Raw genomic sequence first — 12251 nt, forward strand, 5'->3', positions numbered from 1 at the left:
AAGTAGTGTTGCAGATTTCCATTATCTTATCGCTTCAGTGGATTGTGATACCGATTTGCATCCGTTTATTGTTAGTTGGTGGTTATTTCGTTTTGCTCGTTAAGACGATATTGAAGTTACAGGCTCCCAGAAATTTCACCAGCTTTTTTCTGCACATTAAGATGTATAGTTCTTTTTGTATGTTTACCCTAAATTCGCTCCCAACTGACGATGTGTTGTGACTTTGATGTCCGCTAGTGAATGTTTTGCTCAATTTGGATAAAAGTGCATATCTTCTTTTTCCGGCAGTATCACTATTAGACTTAACAAATTGTTGTAATTTGTGGACGTAAAAATTTGAAAAAGAAAAACCAGTGTGAGCGGTATTGCTTCTGCTATGAGAAATTAGTATGAGGAATTACAAAAAAAAGGAGGAACTACGTTAACAACACCAGGCTTGAAAAAGAATCGTTGAGAAAGGAATACAGCACCTTGAACTAAGTATTGGTATTCTCGAGTAAAACAACGAAAAATGCCTGGGATATATACAGGTATGTGCGTAGAAAAAGAGAAATTCGCGGAAACGGGAATGTGGTCTTACCTTAATGCATGATGATAAAGAAACTATTATAACTTTAGATATGCAGAAGGATGACTTCGAGTTAGCAATTCAGTGCCTAACCAAGGCGACATAAATAGGGAACTAACCCGGCAAAAGAAGTCACCTCGAATGGTAAATTTACCACACTTACTCTTTCCGCTCATTCCCGTTAATGTTTTTACTGCTGCCAACATTCAATGACGACCCCAAATTGTAAAGGGAATTTTCGAGCTGTTTCGATGATGCAGTGCGCTGTCAAAAAATACCAGATATTCAAAAACTGAATTTTTTATCTCAGAGAAAGAATGTCTTACGGAGCCGTTCACTGCGAAGAAAATCGCTTCACAACGGGTTGCATTCCATAAGGAAAATGACCGAGAATGGAAGGTAACCGTCAAGGTGAGTAAAAGGATGCTTTGACAGTTAGGAGCTACAGGGGAAAACCTCAAACAGCCCGTCGTCGAAGTTTTTATTCAAAGTAGATTGCCAGTCTTGATATTAGAAATAGTATATCAGCAGAGAGAGGAATTCTTTGGGGGAAAAAAATAACAAAAGAAAAATGATTGCCCGGAAAACTAATCCGTGTCTCCTTCTTGTCAGTCTTGATGAGATAGTTCTGCATAAAAATCATCATTAGAGAGAAATTCCCTCACGTTCGTTGAAGCTTCATTAAAAATAGGTTTTTTCTCGTCGCATTTTCGTAAAGCATCCCATGCGTGTCCCGTGGCTGTCATTAAAGCGTTGTCCACATATAGGTTCCTTCTTTTTCTAGAGCTGTTTTACTACCATAATTTTCCAAATGATGCCTGGGGCCAACAAGGAGGATGACATCACTGCAAAGGTGACCTTTTCGAAACGATAACATTTTGTATTTCTTTCAGTTACGTTTCTTTTGGCATTCCTTAGCCAAAAATCTAGTGCAATTTCTCTTTGGAGGATGTAATTTTGTTTGTAGAAATTTTTTTTTTCTGCAATCGGCTTTGTTTTGTTCTGACTTGAAGAAGCAAGTTAAGCAGACACTGGTTTTCTTTTATCGATCAATTCGTTGCTTGAACGTGAGGTAAGTATGGCATCCATTATCCCGGCAACCTTGTTGTAGAATATGCAAAGATCTACCAATTTTCTCTGCGGAACTTTAAACGGCTTCAAGTCCAGTTGTTTAGATTGGTCCCTTGGAGATGAAGCCAAAGTGTTAAACTGCCTTTGCTTTGCTTGTTTGATTGCAGCCAACGCAACAGTCCTTCTCTAAGTAATTGGATTAGGGCTGTCCTCGATTGAATTTCTTCGGTTTCTGATGCCTGATAGCTGACTTATTCATAGCTTGGTAATTCCCACTAAACTTCAAAGAAACTGCATAAGTTCTGTTATTAATCACCATTCTTCCTTTTGTTGATACACTTTATCCAAAAGCCAACGCAGTAATTTAGATTCTATTGCGGCCTCAACGTTGGCACACTGCAGGTAAGTTCCTACCTATTTCCCCGAGTTATCTGAGTACTCTTTCGATTTCTTCGACCGTTGATTTCAAATTCCAGTCCCTTCATTTTGCAGAAGCTAGCTCACAACAGAGCAATTTCTTTACAATGAAGGATTGACCAAATTTTTTTAGCAGCATTTCCGTTATAATTTTATCGTTGCCCCTCACGGTTTGTAAGGGCGCTTCCCTTTAAATAAGACGTTGAGTAATTCAATCTCTGAATAATGTCTGGGACTTCGTGTTAAAGCATCAAAGTCGCTTCAGAACTTCCTCCAGGCTGTGGTGTCACCACTAAACGTTGGCAGGGACAGTTGGAGTAAGTATATCGTCCGGAGACAGGTCACCTGACTTACTTCCCTGTACTGGATTTCCTGGACCACTACTTTGTTTTATACTCCAGCCATTTCTCATCGACTGTTACGCGAAGCCAACACTGATTTCGAAGTGCACCATCTTTTCCTTGATAACCATTTCCCTGACTTCGACAGCTAGCGCAGTCCATCCTTTGTCAGCTGTTGACCTGGTGGCGTTAGATCCATTTCCTCGAATTCATCGAGAGATCTTTCCAATTTTTGTTTCGCCGGTCGCGCACTAACGACTATGCTGGCGAACATGGCTCCCGACTCATAGCACTACCAATTAATGCCATAGTACTTCTTGTACGGTGAATATTCCACCAGGTGAAAGATTTGTTGTAACGAAAGGACACTAACAATTCAACTACAAATTTTCAGACAATGGAACTATATGTCAATAATGACGAACAGAAGGCTGTCGGGAACGGGAGAGGATATGGCTGCACAGTCGAAACAGAATAATGGATTCCCGGGTTTAAAGCTTATACAAGAGGAGTTTGTTTGGCACAATCCGTAAGGTTAAACCAATTGGTCCCAAGACGACCTTTACAACATTCAAACAGGCGAGAGATAACAGAGAGAGACTAACAGAGAGAGCGACATGTTCGACCAGGGACATGATGTTACAGTACTATATATGGCACACTTCGGCTTTGCAGGACTAAGACAAGGGCGCGAACCACAGTGTGTTTGATCTCAACGAATTTCAAAAGAGGCTTCACATGTAAAACATTATAGCTTCTCGGTTTTCCGACAATTGTCTGAGATGTTCCGGAAACTATACCAACTTCTAACTTGCAAATTTTGACGTCAGTGATGCACAAAGTGGCATCTTGATATTGGCTCGCTGTCAAAGATAACGAGACCACTCACCACGGTTCCTTCTCATCCTTATCAGATTTATGCAGCTCTTATTCACTATTGTTCCTTTAGTTATCTTATTATTATTGTCCTTTTAGTTATCTTATTTTTACTATCACAGTTACAATCAACAACAGTTGTCAGCGTACAGATGTATCTGAATAATTGTTAGCAAGCACATGATGTAAGATAAAATCACTGACTTAAGAGTGGACTAACCGCTTTATAACTGATAAATCTTGTTACGGCATCTTTAACCCTTAAGCTAGTTTGTTCAGCAACGACATTAATCCCATACTTGATCTGTTCATTTCCAAAGCAGCTGAGCTAAATTGTCGTTTCAATTATACTGAACCGATGTGTCCGGTTCATTAGAAATGTAAAAGTAAATGCTAGTAAACTAGCCTAATGATAATATATGGAATAATGATTACATAAATTTTTGTCATTCATACCTATTTATCGTGCAACATTCTTCATCAATTCCATAAAGGAATTCTCTGTTAATGTTTTCATTTTTCATTTAGTAAAGTAATTAAATCCGGCTCTATTACATCAACAATGGCTTAAAATTACATTACGGTAATAAATGACAATATGACAATATTAACAGAGAATCCTTCACAGATGAAAAATTTCACGACTCGGACAGAAAATAAACCGGAATTATGCAAAGCAACTCTATTTCAGATACTAGAAACTGAACCATTGAAAACACGTTCAAAAAGACAGATGATAGCATACCCGAAACAGAAAAAATTGTCCTTAAACCATATCACCAACTTCGTTCTGTATCCTTTCCATATTTAAAAGTTCGATTTTCACAGGTTACTCTTCCCATAATGGATCTGTTAACTTCTCTGAACGGTACGCTGCTTGTCTAGAAGGTATTTTTCTATAAGGAACTCAATTTCGAAACTGTTTACAAACATAATTTTCTCAATGGACTTTTTTTCTATTCACTCTTCCAGAAGACTGACCTATGATACTGATTGCTACCGATGTTCCTACCTCATTCTCAGTAGGAAAAATAATTTAATACAGCGCCTTGGGAATGACAGATAATCTTCCATTGAATTTCCATTTTTGGTGCTCTACTCTCCAGTTATATAACTACTTGATATGCTTGAAAAAAAAAACTAACAAAAAATATTTTGATTATCAGATGATCTGAGGTCCAATAAAAAATCATCTTGGAAATAAACTAGCATTTTTTGAAATAGGATGTAGCATCATAAATTCAGCTCTGAGGCGACAAATTTTTGAATCAGTAAATACAGTAAGTGTGGTAAGCAGCAAATAAAAAAGTTGATCCGATTCAAGTATTCGATGATTCACGTCTTTCCCGTACAGAAATCCAGAATTAGTTATGGTAAAACCGCTTGATTTTCTTCCTACGTCAGTCATTTGACAATTTACAAAATTAATTGAAGGATTTGTATGTTATGGATTAACATACTTACCAACTAGAATATTTTGCAGCATGTATAAAGTGGATCGCAGGGTACAGACGTATTTGTAGTACAGAGGTGGCTTTTTTCAGATTTGGATAATGTCCACAGCTAATTGATGGATTGACAGAGACGAATTCTTGAGGAATATTCATTGGAAGTGTTAGTGTTCGGTATATAGCAAAAGTAAGAGATAAAATTAAATCCACAGCAGCGTGAAACATTTGTAGACCTACAGTTGGACTACCTCGACATGCTAGATCTGCATTCATACATGGTACATACATTCATAAATACCGTTCGTTGTAAAATCTACCTCAGGTACTTTCAATCAATCAAAAATAATCACAGTAATGTATCCAAATCATGATCCCAAGTGTCAATGATAGTTAAAAACAATATAACTAAGCACTTGCATTGCCAGGATATCAGGATTGCACAAGGCGGAAGAATGGACTTTCCATAATACAGTACAATCATTCGGATGTTTGTTTTAACAATATAGCAAACAGAATGCAAAATTTAGCGGTTAAGTAACAGAAAAACTCCAAGTATCGCAGCTTTACAAAATCTTGAAAAGGCCTATATGGGATATACTACTGCAATCAATCCAGCAACTGTTGTGAAAAATTTTTTTTCTTTTATCGAGTCGTTTAGATTTAGAAGGTTTAGCCTTGAGTTAGGATCAAGCAAAAATTTAATTAAAGGGTTACCTTGTGAAGACGTCGAATATACGTTGTGAGGATACAGAGTAAAAATTACTGCTTTATTGATATAATACAGAGCTGACCAGTGGGATTATTGAAGAGTAACGAGTAGGAAATCACTTGACCATGAGTCAAACGCAATCGTAAGTAAAGAACTATGGAAGAGCAGCAGTCCAAAAGGTACCCTCGTTTTGTTACAAAGAGGGTTTATATGTCTTAAAAAGTAGGAATGGTTTACAGTAAACGTTCAAGCACCAGAAACACATCGGAAATGGTACAAGCATTATAACAAGATTAGGTAGGAAGATTAGCATGGAAAATTAGGACATCCTTTGTCATTAAAATAAGGATGTGAATTTTTGTTAGACAAAGATAACAAAAGAAACGTATGGGAGATAATTTTAAAGAATGTAAATTAGTGAATAAATGCAGTGATGAATCATTAGAAATATTCTAAGCATTTAATGTATAATAAATTCTCTCGGTTTTCCGACAGCAACAACTAAACCAATCGGCTCTTGCGACCATTTTTTTTAGGTATACATCATGTTTTCTGATTAGAACTGACCACGCATCTCTCCATAACTGCTTGCAAGCAGTTTTTTTTTTCACTAACTATGTAAGCACTTTGCAATCTCGAAATGACAACAAAGTGAATAATAGCATATATTACTAACAATAACGTCAGTTGACAAGTGGTACTGCAAAAACTACGAATCTGCAGGTTATCACAACGTCAACATATGAAATACTAATGGAATGTATTTTATTACAAAAACATTACAACGCGAGCAGGGTTGGCTGCTAGATCAGTGGAGTAAATCAAGTGATTCTTCCAGTAGCGCGGTATTTATATAAAAATCATGAAAATTAATCAGTTCTCTAAATTTCTGAATGACTCCTAAACTATCTCCAAAAGTTTGCCGTAATTTATAGTCTTCTCTTTACCATCTTGTACAAATAAGATGGTGCAATTACGTATGACCGAAATATTAAAAACTCTCAAAGCATATTCCTGCGTGAATTATTTCATATTTCTATAACGACTTATCCGCTGAATACTCTTTTTGGGATGATACGAAAAAATTTGTTTCATCATGGATTACCGGATGTTGCTGATGTTAACATCGGGACAAAGCGGAAAGAATGGTTTGCAATTTGAAGCAAACGCACTATCACGGATTATCTCCGGAGTAAACACAGAGGAAGGTGAACCTTGAATTTTATAGTTGACAACTGATATATAATGTTGCCAAGGTGATCATGTATCATTCCCCAGGTGATTTTATTTTCGCTTTGTGCTGTTACTTCTACAGAATGCCGAACCAAGTCATAAAGTATAATTCTGAAGATTACACAGCCACAATCAGAACATTCTTTGAGCATAATAACTTGACTTTGAATGTGACATTACATTTAAAACCGTTGTCATCATTTTCGTTAGGGATAAGCAGTTACTGTAAAGAAGCTAAACGCAATACTGGAAAGGGGAAAGCGACAAAAACTGAGGAAATTTTTTTTTTTTCAGTTTTTCAGCATATCAACAATTTTATGAACGGACAAAATCGATCATAAGGGATATACCCGTTTTACTGCGAGAAGTCATCATTAATTAGTTTCGCAACTTCCAGAGTAATTTTATCTGATTCTGCTAGAGATGCTTCGCCAACCGGTTACACGATTTCCGATGAATCTTCCTGAACGAGTATTACATTATTTCCATGCTGTGAATTCAGTAAGTTACTGTCAAACATTCCTTTGCAGGGATGGAAATGCAGAAAGAAATGATTTTTCTTGAAACCTTTAATTCGAGGATGATTGAAGTGAAGCCAATGTTAGTCTGATAAAAGGAATCGAATTACTGACAATTTGCAGTCGAATTTCAGTAACAATAATCACAATGAAAACCTACATGGTCGTAGTAAAAATTTACCAGCAAACTTGTAAAATTTCTCGGCATTTTGTTCGTAGAGATACAAATTCTGGAAAATTTTTCTCGTAAGACTCATCAAGCGTTCGCGTGTACTTGCAGGAAAAAATGTACTTTAAATAAATGTGAAATATACTATAAATTCAGGGTATATTTAATACTCGGTAAACAAATTCGCAAAAACAATTTTTTCTTTTTCATTTCAAAACTCTTAATGAATGAACCAATCCACAACATTTTGCGTATGGTTGATCACATACGAACGCATATAATGGATTTACGGAGGCCGTAAACAAGAGTGTAAATAGGACCAAAGCAAAGTACCTGATGTCAAAGAAGAGATAAAGAGGGACAGAGAGAGGTAACCCTGCCTTAGAAATCGTTGCTATGGGTAACTCGATCCGGAGAATTACTCCTGTCTTTTCATTATTGCTATTTTATTTCTTGCAAATTTTACCTTACTGTTTTCCCCATCAATTTTTCACAATTCATTTAATTATAGGTTATGCAATAACTTCCTTTCGTTTTTATTAGAAAACCTGCGAACACTTTCTGTAATTATTATATACTATTTGACAATTAATTACGGTTTCATCCCCTATACGATCTTTTAATAGGACATTATGAACAGAATGATCCACAGGCTCCAGTGATGACTTTTGAAGTGATGCTTGATACGAGATTCCGTAGAAACTCTCTCTCCAAAAAAAGACTTATCGGTTTTGCAAGAGTTAAGACGGCGAGATGAGTCAGAACGAAGAAAACTCATTCTGTTCCTGAAAGACTACAGAAAATTTCAGCTACTTTTCATAAACTGGATGAAGTCCTCTTCAGAGCTGCCAATGCATGAGAATTGAAGAGAAAATAAATTATAACTGGAACTATAAGAAGAATAATTGAATTCATTGTCATATGAATTTGTTCTGATAATAGTGAAGTTCCCAATAACAATGTGTGCCTTTCTCAAATATAATCTACTTTCCACTTTCTTAAATTCTTTATTGACCTTCCGAATTATTAGTGAATACCCCAAAGTTTTAAGTGTAACTGCAAGAACTTCTCTTTTGAATACTGAGTTTTGCTGCTATGGATATTAATTCATCAATCAAGTCATCAGCAAATGCAGATTATGTGCAATCAGAAGTGGTATGTTGCACAATTGCGTAAACATCTTTTTAGTTGCTTTTTTCGATAAAGTGAACAGAAATAAAGACCTGCATTTAACATATTAGTCATATTCGACAGATTGCAATGTGTACTTGTTACCTTGACTTCCATGATGATTCATGCTGAAAGACCCACAGCGATTCTCACTGCCATGTTTGCAGGCCCTCTGTATAACAGAGAAGAGCATAACGCCAGAAACTTCAGAAATTCAGGAATATTGATCGAGAATAATATGCCACTAAACAATCTAGCAATGACCCGTTTATGTCAGATACCGGCACGGCACACTGGCATTGCAAGTCTTTGCATACAGCTTATTGGTCTAGTGATGAGTGCAGCTCTCACACTACATCTAATACTTCATCTCAACAGTATAACAATATCCAGAAACATTAAGCAACAATTAAAACGACCTGCAGCAACATATACTATGACTCTCATCAATATAACAAAGGTTTGTGATGTACCTAGCAAACCAAAATCAATGCATATACCAACGAGCTATCCCAGCAATTTTTTTCCCTTAAACGAGAGCTCTGCAGATAAGGTGCTCGCATTCCAAAACCTTTTCATCATGGAGATTTAATGTACTTCTCAAATACAACTAAACATAATCTTTACTAACCAGTAACACTTTCTTGTCTCTCCTTGCTCTCAACTTTATCAGTTCCTACAATTACAAATCGACAAATATATTTTCTCATTGTTGCAGATGAATGTAGCAGAGATAAGCGAAAATATGAACTTGCCAGAGGAAATCATTTGGAATAGAAGTTCTGCTTCAAACGTGAGTGGAAATAGTACGAATGGTGAAATTGGACTTCAATTAGACCTTACCGAATTGATACAGATATCAACAAGCGTCTATGCTGGTAGAAGTTTCTTACCACTTTAAATTCTTCGGTCAGAGAATTTCACAAGCATGCAACATAGTGACTTTTTCAAAGGAATGTGCATTCTATGGTTACTTTCGCTTATATTATTACTAGCATCAATCAAACTCGAAGGTCTGGATTTAATCATCATGAATTCTGTGCTCTTAACCATTGCCATGATTTATGCCATTACTCATGCTCTCTTCGTCTCCATACTCTTCATATACCATGTAAGCTTGAATTCCCTTATTAGTAAACAAAATCACATTTTTTCCACAACTCAATTTATGGCAACCAGCAAGGTGCAATATAACTGAATGTAAATTGAATGCTTCACTTATATGAAATCCTTTATAAACTATACAGAAACAGATTCCATGGATCACTCTTGCCATAACAAGTACTGTTGTTCTTGGATTTGCCCTAACTTCAATTATTTGCGGTTTCGCTCTTGCCTTTAACGTCGCGTGGTATAGATACGTTGTATACGTGAACGATAATGACCAGGTTATTGCTATTTCTACTACATAATTTATTCTTTTTTCTTGCCTATCATTGGTTGATTTAATATCTATGATATCATTTACAAAGTGTAGTGCTCGTCCTAACTCACAAGTATAACTTCAGTGTATATGTCCTTCGATAGTTGCACATTTGTGCAAACAGCATCGACAACAACAACAACGGCCAACACAAGATTATAGCATCGCGGAAGCAACACGACATTCCAATTTATCACATGATAACGAATTCCCTATCCACAGTTTCAGTCGTTTATGACAATAGAGAAATTCGCACATTTCAAAACAAAAGTTATATAAATTTCCGAAAGAATAAAATGTATTCATCAAGATGAATAATCATATATGATTTGACTGTGAGATGGATTCAACAAATGTAAAAATGTTGGAATTAAACAAACAGTAGCACTAAACTGTAGGAGATGAGCTAGGTAATTAAAGGAAAGTGTTTCCGCTGAGCAATTTTTTGTTGTCAAGGTTCCAAAAGAACGATACTAAATGTTGCTGTGGTGACTGGATTTGCGAAATCACCACCCAGTGGTGATACTCTGAAATAAGCACCAATACCAATTTGTACGAATAACAGCATTGTAAAAATTCCAAATAATTCTCAAAAATTTCTCTTGATGGGCGTGAGACTCATACATAAGTTAACGGATAATATGAATCGCACTACGCAAAGGATCAATCACTCATGTGAAATTAGGATTTTGTTCCAGTAAACGAAAAAATGTAAATCGTAAAGGTAAGGTAAATAAGTGTTCAATCCCAGTAAACTTTTGGTTATTGGCTTGTGCCTTCTATCCGGAACTTAGCATCAGAAAAAGTTGTGTAAACATATCCAGAATATAATTTGGAAAAACACCATTCTTTTCCAATGAATGACAAAACTTACGCTCCTACAATCGCAACAGACTTTTCACTCTTTGGACTTCCTAGGCATTGAATGAAGCCAAAACATGCTGCAAAATATGCGAGATAACCGAAATCATCTGGCATCTCATGCAAATGCCCTATAAAGCGATTTTCAACAGTTTTTGAAACTAAATGGAATCTTTTTGAATAATATCTATTCACGTAAGAAAATATTTGAAAATCGGAGCATGCATTTCTGTTACAAGCAGAGCAGTGCACAAATCAAAGAACTACCAGAAATTCCTCAAAGTGCTTAGTTCAAAGTGATGAAGAATCAGTCATCATTGAAACGTTGTGCCTCATGTCTCAAAAATATTCAGCTAACAAGTCCCAATTTAAATTGAAGGTTCGTGTGCTGCTAAGGGTACATTAAATCTACATGGAACGAATGTCGTACTTATCATGATTGATGTCGTTTTACCATTTACTTCCATTGTCGACTTCGAAACATTCGCAGTATCTGAGGAAAAAATCACTTTCCTAGAGCGAAATCCTTGGAACAATACCCAATGAGTCACTCTATGGCAGTAAAGTGCAGAGAGAGGATATTCCAGTTCGTGACCGTGATCCTAGCTTAAGTGCAATTTCCCGTTCTTATTTCAGTTACAAAGATTCATCAAAATCACTATCAATTTTTTGTATACTATACATCATGTAACATTTCTAATGAACTGAAGAAAATCAAAAAAACACAGTTTCTTATACATTTCACGTTCACAGCAACCAGCATCCTATGTTAATAACGTCTGAATTAGAAATTTTCGAAAGAGACTGCGATATTAGAATTTTATCGCAGCCAAAGGCATCTAAAAGCACATATATCAACCACAATGTCCTTTAAATAATCGCTAGAAACTAACAAGAAAAAACTATTCTGTGACAAACAAAAAGAAAATCAACAATAAATTTAGACAATTTGCCAGAAGACAGCAACTGAACTGACTCAGAATGTACCAAAAAGATAATATAAAAACATGACTGACGAGTGATAATAGAAAATACACTGCTTACCATAACTGTGTACTGTCCCGTTAGTGCTAGAAAAGTGACAGTGCAACACGCAGTTGGCGGAAACATGATATAGTACCTAATAATAATATTTTCATGGACGTAGCCTAAATTAAATAAGTATGCTCTACAAGTAACGACGTGTAACATCTTTGCTTGACCATAGTCAAATATGGTACAAATAAATAATGAAACTCAACACGATGAATTTAAGAAGTTGCAGTTCAAATCAGTTTAACATTTCCAAGGGAGGTAAAAAAAAATATTCACCGGAAATGTCGGGACCAGTAACGTGGTCATTAATCTTCAGTTTTTGGTTCGGTTCAAAATCTTGTTCTAAATCATGGGATAAAACATTTACACTGACATTTTCAAAAGAAACTAAAAACCATGGGATTGTTTG

The 12251-nt window shown here is 36.0% G+C and overlaps 2 protein-coding genes across 2 annotated transcripts; one reads left to right on the forward strand and one right to left on the reverse strand.

Annotated features, from left to right (window-relative positions):
• Positions 1-8684: 8684 nt before the first annotated feature.
• On the forward strand, positions 8685-10184 carry LOAG_08610 (hypothetical protein; the record flags this gene model as incomplete). Its single annotated transcript, XM_020447738.1, has 5 exons — positions 8685-8983; positions 9242-9401; positions 9477-9634; positions 9771-9911; positions 10032-10184. Exons 1-5 carry the CDS (start codon positions 8762-8764, stop codon positions 10182-10184), a joined length of 834 nt encoding a protein of 277 aa, XP_020302064.1. The 5' UTR covers positions 8685-8761.
• Positions 10185-10397: 213 nt separating this feature from the next.
• On the reverse strand, positions 10398-10924 carry LOAG_08611 (hypothetical protein; the record flags this gene model as incomplete). Its single annotated transcript, XM_003144141.1, has 2 exons — positions 10398-10473; positions 10821-10924. 2 exons carry the CDS (start codon positions 10922-10924, stop codon positions 10398-10400), a joined length of 180 nt encoding a protein of 59 aa, XP_003144189.1.
• Between the last annotated feature and the right edge of the window lie 1327 nt (positions 10925-12251).

This window comes from Loa loa, assembly GCF_000183805.2.
Source record: "Loa loa unplaced genomic scaffold supercont3.27, whole genome shotgun sequence".
NCBI classification, from domain to species: domain Eukaryota; kingdom Metazoa; phylum Nematoda; class Chromadorea; order Rhabditida; family Onchocercidae; genus Loa; species Loa loa.